This window comes from Clarias gariepinus, chromosome 2, assembly GCF_024256425.1.
Source record: "Clarias gariepinus isolate MV-2021 ecotype Netherlands chromosome 2, CGAR_prim_01v2, whole genome shotgun sequence".
NCBI classification, from domain to species: Eukaryota; Metazoa; Chordata; class Actinopteri; order Siluriformes; family Clariidae; genus Clarias; species Clarias gariepinus.
The window spans coordinates 44,437,679-44,460,000 of NC_071101.1; the positions used below are offsets into that span (position 1 = coordinate 44,437,679).

Below are 22,322 nucleotides of genomic sequence, written 5' to 3' on the forward strand. Positions count from 1 at the left end.
TACTTAGCTTTTCTCTTAACCTAAGCCAAACATACACAACATATGTGGTTTACACAAAAGTCTGTTCTTTTGATCTTATAAAAGAAATAGACCTTATTTCATCAGCCAGTAATGAAACCTTTACATTTATAAGGCACTGATTTTTTTTATTTATTTATTTATTTATTTATTTATTTATTTATTTATTTATTGCACCACCTATAGAACTTTTGGTCTATAGGTCTATAGGTCTATTGGGCTACAGTTTCACCGTCTGTTTGCATCAGGCAGAAACTCTTTAACTGACATAATCAATGCAAGTTTGGACAGTTTTAAACCATTAAGTGTTAACTCTAATTATTAATTGCCCCAAAAGACAAACCCATACATAGTAGACATTTCTGAAAATAAAGTTCATTAGAGTTTGGCAAGCACTAAGAATTCATGCAAATCTTCAACCTGAGATTTTGCAGATTATGTAGGATCATAGCCTCTTAGTAAACTGTGACTTACCCCAGAACACACACAGTTTGAACTTCCAAGGCTTTGAATGTGTGTCAGCAAGACTGATGAGGTAAAGCAGAGTTCTCATTTTCCAAAAGTTAACACCACCACAATCAGATAAATCGTTCAGAAATAGGTGCCAAATCCCAATGCAACCCTTTGCATAAACTCACTTTGGGCAAATTATTCATGTGTACCAGGTCTTGATATAAAAACAAAATCTTTCACATGTTATTGTTCTGTCTTTTGCGGTTTGCAAAAATGTGTATGAAATGCACTACTTATACATTAACCAGGGATTAGTAACTATTCCTCCTCTTAAGAGAATGGCTATTTTTGTCTTGCAGTTCTTCCACACAGAGCTCATGGATACCAAAGTCAACCCTTACATCTGCCAGGGCAATGTCTCACTTTGTTGAACACACATTCAGTTGAGTTGAGAATCTAAAACGAGGGCCCCAAGCCAGTCTCGAGTACTTCTCCAAACAGCGGTTGCTCGGAAACCCTGCAGGAACCCTGAGCTTAAACATTTGGTCAGTGCACCCTGTTGTTGTAGGCCGCCTCCCTAATGAGTGTTTGCACCCCATCAAGCCTCTATTGTCCAGACCTCATTAGTCCAAGGCTGTTTTTTGGGAACTCAGTGGGACCAGTTGCACGAAGAAAAGCACAGTCAGAAGTCATCACGTTTAGACAGAGTTAAAGAGCAAGGTAATTAACATCCCGGCTGCTAATTGGTCTTGACATTTGTGGCTTTTCTCCCTGACATAATGAATGCCTATGAACTTAACCACCCAAGTAGACATTTAGAACTTGCACCATCTTGAGTCATGGTATGCTCAATGTGTCAAAGCTCATTCTTAAAGACTCAAGGCTCACAAGAGTGGAACCTATTCTACTTGACATTGCACGCCAAGACGTCGCATCTCCTTCAGCTGCGTTTCTTTCCAGTTGAATAGCTAGAATCAATGAAGAAGTCAGATTCCAGAGTCCAACATCTTTCTCCACCAGAGCAAGGATTACGTTTTCTCTCGGCAGGAAGGGACCGCCAAAGAAAGCTGGTTGTAATTGAAAAAAAGTGACAATTTATTGAGTTTGTGAATGCTTTCTCTGTTTTAAATTTAGCATAACGGACTAGCCAAAGCCTCATGGGAAGTGGTGTGTTTGCGTCCCAGCCACAATTGGGAATTCCAGCTATGAAATAATATTACTCCATTACTACAAAAACACAGCATGAAGAAATATCTGAGCAGTCAGTAAATAGCAAATCATTCAGCACACAGGTTCTTAGCAGGGGTTGGGAGAAATATTTTCTTTATATTGGCCACTAAGTAACTGACACAAAAACAGATTTTTATTGTCTAGACAACAGCATGCAGACATCAACACTACCACCATACCTCAATTGTGTGTGAAAGTCTTTTTCCAGACCTCTTGGACTGATGGTCTTGAGTCATGTTGAGTTACAGACCTGTTACAGACAGTTTAAATTATAATGACATGATTTGGTGTAATATCTGTGGGGAAAATGGAATCACAGTGCATCTGCATATATCACAGCAGCAGACAAGATTGTTGAATTTTTATTCCTCCAAGTTGAAGTATTTTTGAATTCCCAAATGCATGCGCAGGTGTCCAACAAGAAGCCGCTCATCCTTAACCATACTAAGATCCTTTCAGCCAAAAGTTTGTGTTTATAGCCAATTACAGACTAGAATGCAGTCAGCATTGAAGCCAGACATTGTTTGTTGCAAACACTGCAACAGCATTCCAAATCCTCAACACTAGTAGGGCATTGTCTGAGTTTATAATTAAGCAGTTAATCCCAAAAAACTGTGGGCTTTGTTTGTTTAAATGGTGGACAAAGGTTGGTCAGGAAAAGGAAGGAGGTTTTGTTCCCAATAGATGGTCATGAATGTTCAGTTTAAATTCTGGTTGTTTTGAACATTGTCACAAAGCAAGTTTACAGAAATCCAGATGTGAATTTACGTCTTTAATGACCAAGACAGAGGTGGTGTGGTGAGGAAAAACTCCCTTGAAACAATAACAAGAATAGGGTGATCTTCCAACAGCAAGTCTAAAAAAATCAACAATATGCATGTGAGATTATCCAATAAGAAAAAAAAAACTTTGACGAGAAGGTAATTTCTTACAATGACTAACAAGCTGGACAATGTCTACTGTTTAAAACAACCGCTTGCCTTTAATCAAATAAAAGATGAATATGTGATATGAAAGCAAGATACAGTTTTAAAATAACTAATTCCCAAAACATTTATTAATGTAATACAGTGGAACCTTGGATTACGAGCATAATTCGTTCCAAAAGCGGGCTCGTGTTCCTAAACACTCATAAACCAAATGCAATTTTCCCATAAGAAATAATGGAAACTCAAATTATTCATTCCACAAAATAAAATATGTTTTACACACACTCACATGGTCACAGTGTTGTAGTAAACAGTACACGCATGCATGGATGTTGATTATACAAGTGAGAGACACACACTACAACCCAGAAGACGATTATGAGCAATTTCACAGCGCAAGAGAGAGAAAAAACATTGGCTCAGTTGTGATCACGTGATGCTCAGCATCAAAGCAAGAAGCGCATGCGTGATACATGATACTCGGTACTCGTAAACCAAGTCTTGCTCGTTTTTCAAGTCAAAATTTATAAAAAAAAATCTTTGCTCGTCTTGCAGAACACTCGCAAACCGCATTACTTGTATTCCGAGGTTTCACTGTATATTGTTACTACATCAAACATACAAGCCATTGGTGGCTGTAATAGTGTCCAAGAGGTTCAAGTGTTAATGTTATTACAGTTCAAAGATGTTTCTGGTCTGGATACCTTGTGTGCAAATTTAGCTGTAGATTCTCACTCCATGCATGTACTGTAACTGAATGCTTAATTATTAAATACATTTAATTACATTTTATTTGTATAGCGCTTTTAACAATTGTAATTGAACAAAGTCCATACAATTAAGCTTCTTTACATGAGCCTAGCTTTTTCTTGGTGCTGCTCTTATTTGATCTTAACTGTATCAAATGGCAGTGTGACATTTGGCCAGAGGGTAGACCCTTTGTTTAGGTCAATGCAGTTTGGAGTTGCTAGGCCAACCCTGCATCATGTCCAGCTGCCAGGAACAAAAAATCACCCAAGCACCCTCCCGAGAAAGTAAGAAACCAAAGCCAAGCTTAAAACTAATTCAGTATAGCAGTCTGACAATCCTTTGTTGGCCAAGCTCAAATTATACCAGTTTTTGGCCAAAACATGCCGTACCTTGTGGTCAATATTTTGACACGTTGATCTAACACACAACGATGAAGCCAGTGAAAACTGCACAACGAGTGTGAATCCAAATGACATCAGACTTTAGTTTGGTTTTTATTATTCCAGCTGTTTAGTTGGTGGGAGCTCTGCTCTAGATTGAGCAGAACTGAAGTAAAGTTTAGTGTTGAATGTTTGTGAGGTTGAATTGGAATAACAAGTCAAAGGTGGGTCATCAAAAGGAACCGCAGGAAGTCAAGTGTAATATATTGCGTTATAACATAAACCATTCTCCATTCTGATTGGTCAGAAGGTGTTAATCGGATTTTCAAGAACAGCAGGTAAAATAACAGCGCAGCTCCATAACCAAGGATTTATACTATTGGGCTTATTCTAATAAGCTGTTGTTGTTTACAATAACGGTTTACACAGCAACTTATAGTAAACGTATAGTGGAAGCCCCGTATTTTACAGATAATTGTTTACATGCTGACATTTTCTATGTATACACAGTGTTTTATTCCTTACACACTTGTGTTATGGAATGTTAGATTCATAGACAAAAGTTCTGTAGAATGTCTCTTGCTTAACATGTTTTAACGAAGTTTAGGTCTCTTTTATTCACATGAGTACATTTCAACCATGTTTTTTTTTTTTTAGAAAGATTAAGTGATCAGGCTTCCATCTTTATAATGCATTTCTACAGTTAGCAGGCAGTAATGTGTGTTCACATGGAATGCTTAATATACCATCTGCCTGACTAAATAACACTGGGTAGTTCCTCATAGACACGGTCTGTTTAACGGTCAGCGAAAGTAGACTGTGTGTGTGTGTGTGTGTGCGTGTGGGTGTGGGTGTGCTGTTTATAGGACTATAATTATAACCCAGACAATAAAAGTTCAGCTGTGAGGATTTCCAGATAGCAGTTGTGTAATACTCTACACATGTTGTGTCAGTAATTATAGTATATACTGTAAATTAAATCTGCAATGATTTGACAGTAAGCTGATGAACTAATCATATTCTTTTAAAAAATGAATAGGTTCTTCTCTCATGCTTAGGAACTGGTCTAATGTGGAGCTAAATCGTTGATATAGTATTATACAATAAATAGATATTCCTGTGGAAATTAAGGATTAAAAAGATGTATTGATAACTTTGGTAGTAAATAAAAGCAGTGTAATAAAACCAGACTAGAACATTCTGTGATGTATTGAATGTAAATGTAGCACTGGCTTTCACTTGACTAGCTTCTTTTTATATTGTTAATGTAACAGATATAAACGGTGCAGGATATTTTGGGTGCATATTGTGCATTTCAACTATTTTAATCAAGGTTTTAGAGTCTAAAAAAACTATAGGCAAAGATGGATATTTGAAGTTGACATGTAACATTAAAAGTGCTAGGTTCTGCTTTTCTGAGCATTTGAAATGAATGATTTTGGTCTTGAGGAATAAGTTGAGTAGTGAGATATCTAGAGCAAGGTTTAACTCTTTCAGTTGAGACATTTATTCAAACTGTTTTAGAATTGCAGGGATGATTTAAAATCTCGTTGGCCTGGTAACAGCAAGATATTTTATTAAGATCATCCCCATCAATACTCCATCACCCCCAACCCCATCATCAACAACACCACCGGCCCATCAACATCACATCATACCCATCATCGCTACCAACACAACCCTATGACAATGGATTTTATTAATATCACCGGCATTACCACTACATTACTCCCAACCCCATCACATCACCCCCATCATCACCATCACCATTACCTCCACCACCACCTTATCTTCACCAACATGCCCATCATCACCACCACCACTTCCATTGTTACCCAATCACCATCACCTCCATCATCATCACAACCAAGACCAACACCCCATCACTACCACTTCCAACACCACCCCATCATCACCACTATCACCATCACTACAACTACCACCCCATCAGCATCATCCTCACCATCACCCCATCATCATTATCACCACCACCATGCCAATCACCTCACCACCTATCCTTCTCCTCCTTGTCCTTAAATAAGTATTTCCTGAATTTACCATTTAGCTCTTTTAATGCTATCCAGATACATGCAAGTTGCCCGTGATTAGAACATGAGTGGGACATGACATCCAGCTTCCACCAGCCTGTTATTACAATGAATGTAGTTCCTAGACACAACCACAACTTAAAATTCCATCAAGTGGCTCACTTCCCCAATAACAGGATCTCTCTCTGCCCTAGAAAACTAGTATGTTGAAAACCAAGTGGATGTACAAGTATCAACTGGCCTGCATGTCATTATGCCACCCACATCCTCCCTCTACAGGTCAAGCGAGCATGGCATTGTTTCATGTAAATGTCCGAGTAAGTGTCTAAGCCATACACTGTCCTGAGACTAAGCAGCAGTGACGTTGGCTCATGGTTACAGTTGGAACTGGCTGCAGGTCAGAGAAACAAAAACAGATGAAGCGAGAGAGAGAATGGGGATGACGAATGGAGAATGATGTTTGTAATGGCTTCCTCAGGTGTCACACCATCAGTAAATCAGCTTCCCTGCAGGTCTCTGCCATTCTTAACAAAACCCAGATGAACAGTGGATTAGGCATAAGGGAAATTATTGAAAGGGTTTTGTTTTATTTCGGTTATAATGATGACATATGCATACATAAGAAAGTTGGAAAAGTCAGCCCCAGGGTTCAGAGTCGTCTGGAAGGGTTCATGGAGTGAGTGTGTCATCCTGAAATACACACAGATGTGGCAGTGTAAGGTTTCTAATCGCATTGTAAAGTGCCTATACTAGCTGTCAATCATCTGCTAGGCCTATTAATAATCATTTACATACAGTGAAAGCACAAAAGATATACAGAGTATAAAGACAGCTCTATGATTGCCGTGTTGTTTAATTGTGTGCATTTAATTTTTTGATGACACACTAGATAGTGACTGGTAGTTTTTGGTCTTGGAAATTCGACTAAGTTACTGTATGTTGTTTAGCTAGCATGTGGTTTTTATTACCCTTTCTGGAGCATATGTCAGATTTGAGATGAGAATGTAATAAACATTTAGTATTCTTGGTCTTTTTTTTTTAGTGCAAGTTGCTGCCAACAACATTTAATGAGGGAATAGTAGAACAGCCTATTAGATATCATTTTGGATATCAGCGGGGTTAAAGCTCACATCGTCTCACAGGAACTGGACTTAAAATCCATCTGAGATTGAAGTGGGTCAAGTAGAAGATGACACGTTCTAGCCTTCCAGAGTGAGATGACCATGGGCTGACAGCTGAGGCTTGCATGAGAAACGTGATTTCTGCACCTGCATGATGACTCTCCTGTGGCTAAAAGATATACGTTTCAGCTGTGAAGATGGTACAGCTGCTCATGTGTAAACACTGGACACCTCCTGCTGATAGCTCAGCTGTTTCCCATAGTGTATTCATTCACTTGGTTTTCCATTCATAAAAAAACAGACTGTTATGCAGCTCTAGAGGCACCAGGGACTTCATTAATATTTTGAGACAAAAAATAAAATAAAATAAAATTGGGCCAATGCTGACTTATTTTGTAAAGTCTGTCCAAGCCCATAATTTATTCATGACATTTTGTATGTGTATTTGTTTTTAAGCTCATGGAAGCCTTCAGTGCTTGGACCACTAAAATTCCACCACTGGGATTTCCACCACTCTAACAGTTTTCTTCTTTTTAAATCACAAACCCTCAGGCCTCACAGACTATTAAAGACTTCTATGGATTGTCTCCTGGACCTTCTGTTAGAGCCGTGTGTCTAGAAAAAACAAAAGCACACGTAAAAGATTTGGATCATTGTTTTGTATCAGGTAAACTATCAACCATCAGATGTATGGTAATAATACAGTAGCATGACCTGATATTTTTGAATGTTTATATTCTGGTCCTTGATTTCGCATTATGAAATTAAGCACAAAACACAATTTGAGTGAGAAACTTGCACACATTGGGGGAAAAAACAAGCAATTACAGAAAAAAATTCTGGAGTATGAAAATTTTGTACATAATCATTGTACACTTTCATTCATTATTTCTTTATTCATCTCTTATTAAACGTGGCTATAACAGTGCATAAAAATCTAGCTTGATATATTCAAATCCTGATCATCCCATGAAAATGTGGAAAGTACTGTGTTTAAATGTAACAGCCTTGTAGCGGACAAGCAGAAACACCAGAAACAACATAATTTTCCTCTCATCTTGTATCTAGCCAATCAGCCAAGACGTTGATTGCAGGAAATTAGCTATGAGGTAATGTAGCTAACGAATAATGTAAATCTTCTTAACCTCAAAACTTTCATTTAAATGTCATGCCTCTAGCTTTATTTGATTCTTCAGACTTGTTGAAGTGATTTAGGGTATTTATGCCATTTTACAGACATTCACTATAGCCTGTGAAACCTGTTCCTGTTAAAAGTTCTTCCATCGAAGTCGGCATTGCTTCTTCCTTTGCAGCCTAATCTTTTCTCTTTTTTTGTCAACAGTTATATTCCTGTAATGATGATGTCACAAATTGTAGCATACTGTATCAATGGTTTATAAAAAACAAGGATTTTTGTGCAGCAAACACAAACAAGCAAAGTGATCAACAGCAAAATGTCCCAGTGCTATTCTAAAAAATATTAGAACTCTTGGAAACACAGCTAAATTAATCAAATTGGTGTATTGGAACTAACTTGTGTAAAGTAGCTAGAAATGTGATTTTAAATATTATGAGGACATGCTGTCTTTCGGTGAGGCAGATTTTCCATTATGGCTCACAACTCCCGAGCGTTCTCATCAGATTCTTTTATCGGATATAAAATAAACCATGGCATGTTGAATGCATTTGTAATACATTCTGTTAAATATTGATTTAAAAGAAAATACAATAAATATAGCACAGCAAACCTTGTCAGTTAGTAATGAGCTCTCACAGTGCTGCTTACATGTATTGCATTTCCCCCCAACATAATTACACTGGATTGTAGATAAGTCCATAGCAAAAAGCTTTTGGTATAAAGACATGGTATGTAAATTGAGACATGGTTCAGGTTACATTATTTTTTTTACTCATGCGATGCTGAAATGCCATCCACATGAGACTAAGCTCAGATGTTTAGGGATGAAGATATGTTTTCCCCCTTACAATCACCGCTAATGAGAGCACACATTAATCAATCTAACTGCAGTGTTTAAAAAACAACAAGACAGTCGTCCTGTCTTTATTTTGGTTTTAATACATCTAATCCAAGCTGGCTGGGGGAAATACATTCTGGAAGCTTCAATGGTTGGTGTACAACATCCAGATGGGTGTAAATGACAAAAATTTGGTGTAATTACTAGATTCTAGACAAAACATGAAACCAAAGTGGTAAGGATGCAAGACGTCCTAACAAGCGTTCAGAGGAGCAACAGAAAGGGAGTACAACATAGGAAATAATTATTACGCCTTTATTTAAGGGAATCAGGAATGTCTGAGGACACAAAACACAGAGTGGCCCTGGCAGAGCAGAGTTTAAGAAATGTGAAGAATAAAAGCAGGATGAAAAGAGTAAATTGCCCTCAAAATTGCTTTAATTCTTTGTGGTATGGGCTCAACAAGATGCTGGAAAAATGAAAGATTTTGGACCATATTTATATCATAGCATCACACATTTGTCTTAGATTTTTGCTGGCTGCATCAATGTGGAGATCAGTGATGGAATCTCATGTTCCACCAAATCCCAAAGGTGTTCTATTAGACTGAGATCTAGTGATTGTGGAAGCCATTTGAGTACAGTGACCTAACTGTCATGTTGACTAAACCAGTTTGAGATGATTTTAGTTTTGTGACATGGTGCATTATACTGTGGTCATGAACGAATAGCCATCGACAACACCCAGGTAGGCTGTGGCATTTACATTATCCTTAATTGGCACTAAGGGGCCCAAAATGATCAAAGAAAACTCCCCCATACCATTACACCACCATCAGCACCAGCTTGAAATGTTTAACCTAAAATTCTGACCTTACCATCCGAATGTGAGACCAGAAATCGGGACTCATCTCACTAGTCAACATTTTTTTTCAATCTTCTATTGTCTACTTTTGATGAGCCCATGCAAATAGTAGCTTCAGTTTCCTGGTCTTAGCTGACAGGGGTGATTGTTGATTGTGTTTTGTTATAATCAAAAAAGATTCAGTGGAGCATTTGGTGCAAGGACATTTAGTGCCTGAGACATATCGTTTGCTAAAAACACAGTTTTTTCATATTGAATGAAATTTAATAATGTACAGTGCCAGTCTACTATTAAACTAAGTCAATGATCCAGAACAAGTGCATTTGCAAAACTCATCAAGCACCATGATGAAACCATCCCAGGAAGCAAGACCAAAACTCTGCTGCAGCGTAGATGTTCCTTTAGATTTACCAGCCTCAGAAATCACCAATTAACAGCACCTCAAATTAGAACGGCTATGAAAGCTTTACAGAGCATAAGTTGCATCTCAATAATATTTAAGGGAGATTATTGTTTGTTTGTTATTTAAGATGCATTATTTTACAATGTAGAAGGAAATAAAAATCAGAAAAACTTTCAAAATCAAACCTTTTGACTGGTAGTGTAGATTGATTTAAAGAAATGGAAACAAATGGTTCCCAAAGAAAAAAAATATTTTTATGTAACAACATCATCAGCAAACTCATTTCCCCTCTCATTCATTCCAACCACTCAGCATTCAGCATCACCTGTATACTAATAACCAGCCTGATCATATGTCATGATCTGCACCTGTTTCTAACTGGATCATGCCTTAAGTTAGCTAGTTTTTATTATAAATTATAAATAATTTTATTAAGATGATTCATATGTCATGCGTGGCTTAACAAACAAAAAGCATTCCTCTGAAACTCCTCAGGTACACGAACTGGCCTGAAAGTGAGAGAAAAACATTGGCAGTTATACTACCTGCTGAATTCCAATCGCCATTAAACAGCAAGGAAGAAGAAGTAAAGGGTTAAAAAAATGACACAGAGAATAACACTTAAGTAAGGGATTTTTGGGGATTGAGGGGCACGAGTGAGGGTGAGAGAGGGGTTTATGTTACAAAGAACGAGAGAGAACTGGCTTGGTCCATGTGTGTGAGGAGAGCCATTTGAGAACAAATGACTCACAGCAGGCTTGTGTTTTCCCCACACACATGGACCATATGTGCTGCATTATTCTCTCTCTCTCTCTCTCTCTCTCTCTCTCTCTCTCTTGGGCTTGTCTGTAAGGACAGCTTGTGCTGTGGTTGTGCTTGTTTGACAGTTTGACAGCTTGGAGAAATGTGTGAACGAATCTATGGATGGTAATAATACCATATTATCTCATGAGATCCGCTCTTGGACAGTGGAATGCCGTTTTTAAAGTTATTTGTGAGAAGGTGTTGATTAACTTTGACAATAGTGACAAGTTCATCTTAATGCACTTAATGTCTTTAGTAACTGTTTGTTTATAGAGACCTGTACGACCTCATGAACTGATTAAAATTGTGTGTAATTGTTGATATGGCGTAGTTTTCTTGTAAGGAGATGTTTATGTAATGCTTCTGGATGGATTCTCCAGCATCGGCGTTTTGCCAGCTGCAAAGTTTGAAGTTTTACCATGACAGGCTGTGGTAATTAGTTTGTTTGTTTTTATTGTTTGGTTTTGTATTATTACGTTTATGAGAAGGAGAAAAAAAGACTGGCTAGGAAGAACCCGAAACCAGAACAGGAACTCATTTATTTCAGGGACGCTCCACAATCGGGAGCATATCGTTTTAAAAAGACACCGGGACATGCTCATACAGCTAACAGATCAACTTCATGATGAACTGGAACTTCGCTTTATCACACCTCTTTGACTTTGCTTAATTGTTTAACAAGTCCATTGATTGGTGATTTTTTTTTTATTACACACATAAGTATGTAAACTTATCTGGCTAGCTTTCTGGAGCTGGAGATATTGACCTGATTGCATATGCTTGGGGTTAATGGTTTCTAATTTGCAGAATAAATTAAGAGTGTTCTAAAAAATATTTTTTTAAATAATGCAGAATAAAATGGATTTGCCCTCCAAGGGTGTTTTTTTTCCCAAGAAAGAAAAATCATAAAGCCAAATATTAAAATCACAAAATTTGCAAGTAATTAACAGATATCTGCTCTGTGTTAAAATACAGCCATATTGTGTGTGGTGTGATGTGATGTGATATGATGTGGTGTGGTGTGGTGTGGTGAGCGTAAACACAGTATCTCTTGGAGTTTTCCAGAGTGCCTGCTATGGGCTGCATGATTGGATACTGAGAGAAGACAGAACCTTTGCCATGCCTGCATTCGTTCCTGAACCAAGCTTCAGAGTTCCTGGGCAGAACATTCTTCCCGGTTTAATTTATTCCTCTGGGGCAGCGTCCATCTGTTACAGGGCTTTTATGGTTTTGGCATTGGCCTTTGCCAGATTTCATGCTAAAGTCAAATTGCATAACTTCCAAATTCTGATTAATAACGCTTAAGTCTCATAAGCGGAGATGCTCATGAGGTTCTCATGATGACAAAAACCTCCAAGCTTTCCCACAGTTCTGCACATCACATCACATCACTGGATTGAACATTCTCACGCAATTAAGATCTTTGTGCATGTTGTTTTGGAGACAATTGATGATTTTCAACCAAGTCTGCACTGAATGCTAGTCAAGATGTTAAAGGAGAGGGTGGGGAAAAACAAAATAAATAAGTTTTACTTCCCATCAGTAGCCTTGCTGATGTTTATTACACCCACAATGACTGCAGATGTGTAGAAATGCAATACATCAACCCAGATGGACATCAGATCATTGCTTTGGGTCATGAGCAGAAACAACTAGTCACAGTGAAAGTCACGCTAGAAAGCTCTACACATACACCACCCACACTCATATACACTCTACACATACACCACCCACACTCATATACACTCTACACATACACCACCCACACTCATACACACTCTACACATACACCATACACACTCATATACACACTACACATACACCACCCCCACTCATATACACTCTACACATACACCACCCATACTCATATACACTCTACACATACACCACCCACACTCATACACACTCTACACATACACCATACACACTCATATACACACTACACATACACCACCCACACTCATATACACTCTACACATACACCACCCACACTCATATACACTCTACACATACACCACCCACACTCATACACACTCTACACATACACCATACACACTCATATACACACTACACATACACCACCCACACTCATATACACTCTACACATACACCACCCACACTCATATACACTCTACACATACACCACCCACACTCATATACACTCTACACATACACCACACACACTCATATACACTCTACACATACACCACCCACACTCATATACGCTCTACACATACACCACCCACACTCATACACACTCTACACATACACTCTACACATACACCATACACACTCATATACACTCTACACATAAACTCTACACATACACCACCCACACTCATATACACTCTACACATACACCACCCACACTCATACACACTCTACACATACACCACACACACTCATATACACTCTACACATACACCACCCACACTCATATACACTCTACACATACACCACCCCCACTCATATACACTCTACACATGCACCACCCACACTCATATACACTCTACACATACACCACCCATACTCATATACACTCTACACATACACCATACACACTCATATACACTCTACACATACACCACCCACACTCATATACACTCTACACATACACCACCCACACTCATATACACTCATATACACTCTACACATACACCACCCACACTCATATACACTCATATACACTCTACACATACACCACCCACACTCATATACACTCATATACACTCTACACATACACCACCCACACTCATATACACTCTACACATACACCACCCACACTCATATACACTCTACACATACACCACCCACACTCATATACACTCTACACATACACCACCCACACTCATATACACTCTACACATACACCACCCACACTCATATACACTCTACACATACACCATACACACTCATATACACTCTACACATACACCACTCACACTGATATACACTCTAGACATACACCACCCACACTCATATACACCCTACACATACACCACCCACACTTATATACACTCTACACATACACCACTCACACTCATATACACTCTACACATACACCACCCACACTCATATACACTCTACACATACACCACCCACACTCATATAGACTCTACACATACACCACCCACACTCATATACACTCTACACATACACCACCCACACTCATATACACTCATATACACTCTACACATACACCACCCACACTCATATACACTCATATAAACTCTACACATACACCACCCACACTCATATACACTCATATACACTCTACACATACACCACCCACACTCATATACACTCTACACATACACCACCCACACTCATATACACTCTACACATACACCACCCACACTCATATACACTCTACACATACACCACCCACACTCATATACACTCTACACATACACCACCCACACTCATATACACTCTACACATACACCATACACACTCATATACACTCTACACATACACCACTCACACTGATATACACTCTAGACATACACCACCCACACTCATATACACCCTACACATACACCACCCACACTTATATACACTCTACACATACACCACTCACACTCATATACACTCTACACATACACCACCCACACTCATATACACTCTACACATACACCACCCACACTCATATAGACTCTACACATACACAACTCACACTCATACACACTCTACACATACACCATACACACTCATATACACACTACACATACACCACCCACACTTATATACACACTACACATACACCACCCACACTCATATACACTCTACACATACACCACCCACACTTATATACACTCTACACATACACGATACACACTCATATACACCCTACACATACACCACCCACACTCATATACACTCTACACATAAACTCTACACATACACCACCCACACTCATATACACTCTACACATACACCACCCACACTCATACACACTCTACACATACACCACCCACACTCATATACACTCTACACATACACCACCCACACTCATATACACTCTACACATACACCACCCACACTCATATACACTCTACACATACACCACCCACACTCATATACACTCTACACATACACCACCCACACTCATACACACTCTACACATACACCATACACACTCATACACACTCTACACATACACCACCCACACTCATATACACACTACACATACACCACCCACACTCATATACACTCTACACATACACCACCCACACTCATACACACTCTACACATACACCATACACACTCATATACACACTACACATACACCACCCACACTCATACACACTCTACACATACACCACCCACACTCATATACACACTACACATACACCACCCACACTCATATACACTCTACACATACACCACCCACACTCATACACACTCTACACATACACCATACACACTCATATACACACTACACATACACCACCCACACTCATACACACTCTACACATACACCACCCACACTCATATACACTCTACACATACACCACCCACACTCATATACACTCTACACATACACCACCCACACTCATACACACTCTACACATACACCACCCGCACTCATATACTCTCTACACATACACCACCCACACTCATATACACTCTACACATACACCACCCACACTCATATACACTCTACACATACACCACCCGCACTCATACACACTCTACACATACACTCTACACATACACCACCCACACTCATATACACTTTACACATACACCACCCACACTCATATACGCTCTACACATACACCTCCCACACTCATATACACTCTACACATACACCATACACACTCATATACACTCTACACATACACCACCCACACTCATATACACCCTACACATACACCACCCACACTCATATACACTCTACACATACACCACCCACACTCATATACACCCTACACATACACCACCCACACTCATATACGCTCTACACATACACCACCCACACTCATACACACTCTACACATACACTCTACACATACACCATACACACTCATATACACTCTACATATACACCACCCACACTCATATGCACTCTACACATACACCATACACACTCATATACACTCTACACATACACCACCCACACTCATATACACTCTACACATACACCACCCACACTCATATACACTCTACACATACACCACCTGCACTCATATACACTCTACACATACACCACCCACACTCATATACACTCTACACATACACCATACACACTCATATACACTCTACACATACACCATACACACTCATATACACTCTACACATACACCACCCACACTCATACACACTCTACACATACACCATACACACTCATATACACACTACACATACACCACCCACACTCATATACACTCTACACATACACCACTCACACTCATATACACTCTACACATACACCATACACACTCATATACACTCTACACATACACCACCCACACTCATATACACTCTACACATACACCACCCACACTCATATACACTCTACACATACACCACCCACACTCATATACACTCTACACATACACCACCCACACTCATATACACTCTACACATACACCACCTGCACTCATATACACTCTACACATACACCACCCACACTCATACACACTCTACACATACACCATACACACTCATATACACTCTACACATACACCACCCACACTCATATACACTCTACACATACACCACCTGCACTCATATACACTCTACACATACACCACCCGCACTCATATACACTCTACACATACACCACCCACACTCATATACACTCTACACATACACCACTCACACTCATATACACTCTACACATACACCACCCACACTCATATACACTCTACACATACACCACTCACACTCATATACACTCTACACATACACCACTCGCACTCATATACACTCTACACATACACCATACACACTCATATACACTCTACACATACACCACTCACACTCATATACACTCTACACATACACCACTCACACTCATATACACTCTACACATACACCACCCACACTCATATACACTCCACACATACACCACTCACACTCATATACACTCTACACATACACCACTCACACTCATATGCACTCTACACATACACCACTCACACTCATATACACTCTACACATACACCATACACACTCATATACACTCTAAACATACACCACCCACACTCATATGCACTCTACACATACACCACCCACACTCATATACACTCTACACATACACCACTCACACTCATATACACTCTACACATACACCACCCACACTCATATACACTCTACACATACACCACTCACACTCATATGCACTCTACACATACACCACTCACACTCATATACACTCTACACATACACCATACACACTCATATACACTCTACACATACACCACCCACACTCATATACACTCTACACATACACCACCTGCACTCATATACACTCTACACATACACCACCCACACTCATACACACTCTACACATACACCATACACACTCATATACACACTACACATACACCACCCACACTCATATACACTCTACACATACACCACTCACACTCATATACACTCTACACATACACCACCCACACTCATATACACTCTACACATACACCACTCACACTCATATACACTCTACACATACACCACTCGCACTCATATACACTCTACACATACACCACACACACTCATATACACTCTACACATACACCATACACACTCATATACACACTACACATACACCACCCACACTCATACACACTCTACACATACACCACCCACACTCATATACACACTACACATACACCACCCACACTCATATACACTCTACACATACACCACCCACACTCATACACACTCTACACATACACCATACACACTCATATACACACTACACATACACCACCCACACTCATACACACTCTACACATACACCACCCACACTCATATACACTCTACACATACACCACCCACACTCATATACACTCTACACATACACCACCCACACTCATACACACTCTACACATACACCACCCGCACTCATATACTCTCTACACATACACCACCCACACTCATATACACTCTACACATACACCACCCATACTCATATACACTCTACACATACACCATACACACTCATATACACTCTACACATACACCACCCACACTCATATACACTCCACACATACACCACTCACACTCATATACACTCTACACATACACCACTCACACTCATATACACTCTACACATACACCATACACACTCATATACACTCTACACATACACCACTCACACTCATATACACTCTACACATACACCACTCACACTCATATACACTCTACACATACACCACCCACACTCATATACACTCTACACATACACCACTCACACTCATATGCACTCTACACATACACCACTCACACTCATATACACTCTACACATACACCATACACACTCATATACACTCTAAACATACACCACCCACACTCATATGCACTCTACACATACACCACCCACACTCATATACACTCTACACATACACCACCCATACTCATATACACTCTACACATACACCAAACACACTCATATACACTCTACACATACACCACTCACACTCATATACACTCTACACATACACCACCCACACTCATATACACTCTACACATACACCACCCACACTCATATACACTCTACACATACACCACACGCACCCATATACACTCTAACTTCTAGCTTCATGTGGTCCTAGTACCAGAACGTCTGAGGGAGTTAATTAACATCCAGTCTCAACTCACACATTCTCGCACATTGCTCAATTTATTAAGCTGGCTTTTCTCATCTGGCCTTGCTGAGACGTATAACTATGTGTCATCAGCGTAGCAGTGACAACCAACACAGGGCTTACAAATTATAGCATATAAAGAAAAAATAGCAGTAAATGTGTAGAGTGTGAAAAATGTACATGTACACCGTGTGTTGTCTGATTAGATGGTGTATGTACAGTGTGTAGAGTCTATGTGTACAGTGTTTAAGATGTACAGGAACAGTGTATGTGAGTTTCACGAGTGTATATGTATACAGAGCATACTGTATATGGTAGTGCATATGTTCAGTGTGTGTGTGTGTGTGTGTGTGAGTATATGTGTGGCATGTGTACAGCCTGTCTGTGGGAGTTAAACGACAGCCGTGTCTCAGAAGATTGAGCCAACATTACATCACCTCAACTCAGAGAGTATTAACTTACAAACCCTGCCTCATTCCAAACCATCTGTTACCAAGCAACCTCCACCCAACAATCCTCACAGCGTCCCCTCTGGGACGCTGTGGTAGAGATTAATGCTCTGAGAAATCCTGCTGGAGGACGTCAGGACATAGGGATATTATGACATCGGGATATCGTTACGTCAAAACATCAGGACACTGCACCTGGAACTTATTTTAATGTCTTTAATTTAGAGACTGATTGATGCTCATTAAAAAGTCATGTTGTACACTAACTCTTGAAGAGGGAGAGTCAGGTGTGTGTGTGCTGTAGACTAGTACTCAACTGTACACATTGCACACAATAAAGGTGAAAACCGTATAAATGTTTTTGTACCATCATAATAATCCGATATAATACAATAATGTGGTCCAATTCAATGTAAAGTATTCAGAGCTCTACAATGGGGAGAGAAAACAATCATTACATAGGAGGTTTGAATCAGCAAGGAAAGAGCAACCCCTCATGGACTGAATTAGTGGTATACCTTGATCTGAAGGACAAAGGACATACATTCGAGGATTAGAAGGTACAAATTTTGGACAGGGAGGATAGATGGATCGAGTGCTGTAAAAGAAGCCATCGATGTGCAAGAAGAAAATACTTCTCTCAACAGAGATGGAGGTCTCAGACATACCCTGTCTCCTATTTTTCATTCTGCCCTTTTATCCATCCCCAGGAAGATTTCTTCACAGGTCAACCAGGAAAGCTACAATTAATACTCTCTCTGGTTGTTACAGTATGATTTTCCCTAACTTCTTTCTATTGCTGTTACTTCTTAATACTTCTCTCCCACCCTACTCTCTAATGACTCTCTCTCCTACTCAACTGTTCATGTAACAAGCCTTGTCAACCAAGGGAAGACCCTTTATTAACTTACCAACTTACCTTTGAGCTGAAGAAGCTATATGGATGAGTAGTGGACTGTTTCTACCTAACAAGAAAGAACCCACAGTTGACCTCACCAGGATGACTAAGAATCTTCACAGCCAGGAAGGAGTTGTTAGGTTTGGTCTCCCTGGTGGCCCTCAATTTATTGGCAGTTTAATGCATGGGCAGCATGGAAGATCAGAGACAGGTCTTTTCCAAGATATCCAACTCCGCTGAGGAAAGGCTTTTCTCACTTTTTCATTTCTCTCTCTATCTCCTTAAAATGTGTCCCATTATTGTCCTCAAATGTGTGTAAAATTACTTTTATTTAAAATAGATTTAGCTTTATTTCCTTCCATGTTCCTTTATCCTGTTTTTCCCTGTGATGAGATTCTAAAAGCATCACATTTTAGATCTCTTGATCTCAGCACAAGCTTGGCTTACTTTACCAAACAGTTGTCAAGCCAGATCAAACAGCAATTCATAGCCAAAAAATCAGTTCTACACACTGTACCTTTTAGGTCAAATTAGTTTTGTTTTGAAACCAAATGTGTTTTCATTATTCCAACTGATTGATCTGATAAACCCAGCGTATTAATGACCTCTAAGTTTAAGTTAAGTTCTAAGTGTGTGTGTGTGTGTGTGTGTGTGTGTGTGTGTGTGTGTGTGTGTGTGTGTGTGTGTTTGGTCCTTCTCAGTTTCCAGATCCCAGGTATCATCAGAGAAGCAGGAGGCTCTGGTGGAGAATGTGACACGTCTGGGAGATCGCTCCGAAACTCTGCAGAAGTCTCTCGGTCAATTGCCTTCCCAAAGCGACCTGCTGGAGAACATCTGGAAGCTGGAGCGCCTCTTCCACAATCACAGCGAAGAGCTGAGGCAGCTAGGTACAAGAAAAATGCAGAGTTCACTGATGAATGGGTTTAACTTAAAGTGCATTTTTAAGTACAATTACTCTGGCATTTTCTGCTTATGGTAGTGACTGACTGCTAGTACAGTAAGTCCCCTACATACAAACATTTGAGTTATGAACTTTTAAAGACATGACCATGCGTTTACAAATGTTCTGCGGAAGTCAGATCACATGTCCGTTGGACATTGAAAAAAACATCCAAGGATGTCCAGAAGCAGGCGTAAAAGCTGCAGCAATTTAACTGGTACTGCTAAGAAGCATCAACTAATACTGATAAAGACAAAAATTATAATTGAGAGAATATGGATAGGTGAAAAAATTGCAAACATTACTCGTTTTTTTAACATGAATCGTTTAACCATTGGCATGATTTTAAAGAACAAGAACAAGATCCTGGAACATGTTACTGTAGTTATTTACTATGTATAGGCATTTGTGTTAGTATCCTAGTACTTAGACAAAAACAAAAGTCTCTGAACAGAACTCGTTCGTATGTTGGGGACTTAAAGTACATCTGAACCACAAATCAGGTCATTAATCCTAATTTCCGGGATGAATAATGACTCTTGTGTTCTACAAAGGAAACCTGGTGCAGGGTCTCGAGCGGGACATCCTGGACCTGCAGGCATTTAGCGAACATGCCACAGGCACTATTACGCAGATAGAGGAGCACGTGGGAAGTAGCCGGAGAAACAGCAGCGCACTAGGAATAGCCCTAACACGAGCTGCTGCCTCCATCCGCAGTCAGGATGCCGCGTTGCGTGAGACAGTGGGGCGAGTTGATGAACTTAGGCAGAAACTAGACGAGGTGGACTGGGCCATGGGCTCCATCAATTACTCGCTTAGCAGCTATGTCAACATCCAGCGGTTGGAGATGGAGCTGCTTCAGGTGCAAATGAGCAATGTGACCCAAAATACCAGGAGTGTCCGGATCAAGCAGAGCCATCTGGAGGAGCAGATGAAGAATGAGCTTGAGATTCTCAGCGTCATCACTGAGGACCTAAGACTCAAAGACTGGGAGCACTCCATGGCGCTGAAGAACATAACAGTCATCGAAGGTAAGAGAAAGTGATACAAGGTGGCAGAGATGCCATGCCATAACAAAAAAAAAAACTGTTGAGGGTATTTTATAATACTGTAAATGCAAAAATTTGCATCCCCATTGTTTCTGGGTAAAGAAAAGGGAAATTCATTTCAGCTTTATTCAACTTTATTCAACCTTCAAGTTTTCAATGAGGCAACAGTCAAAATCAATACAAAAAATGT

General features: G+C 39.7%; 1 protein-coding gene across 1 annotated transcript in view; it reads left to right on the forward strand.

Annotated features, from left to right (window-relative positions):
- The window catches only part of scara5 (scavenger receptor class A, member 5 (putative)), a 69,018-nt gene that overhangs the window by 15,428 nt on the left and 31,268 nt on the right, over positions 1-22,322 (forward strand). The window contains exons 4-5 of the mRNA XM_053479851.1: positions 20,845-21,030; positions 21,638-22,114. Coding sequence (XP_053335826.1) covers positions 20,845-21,030; positions 21,638-22,114 — 663 coding nt within the window. The remainder of the gene's footprint in view (positions 1-20,844; positions 21,031-21,637; positions 22,115-22,322) is intronic.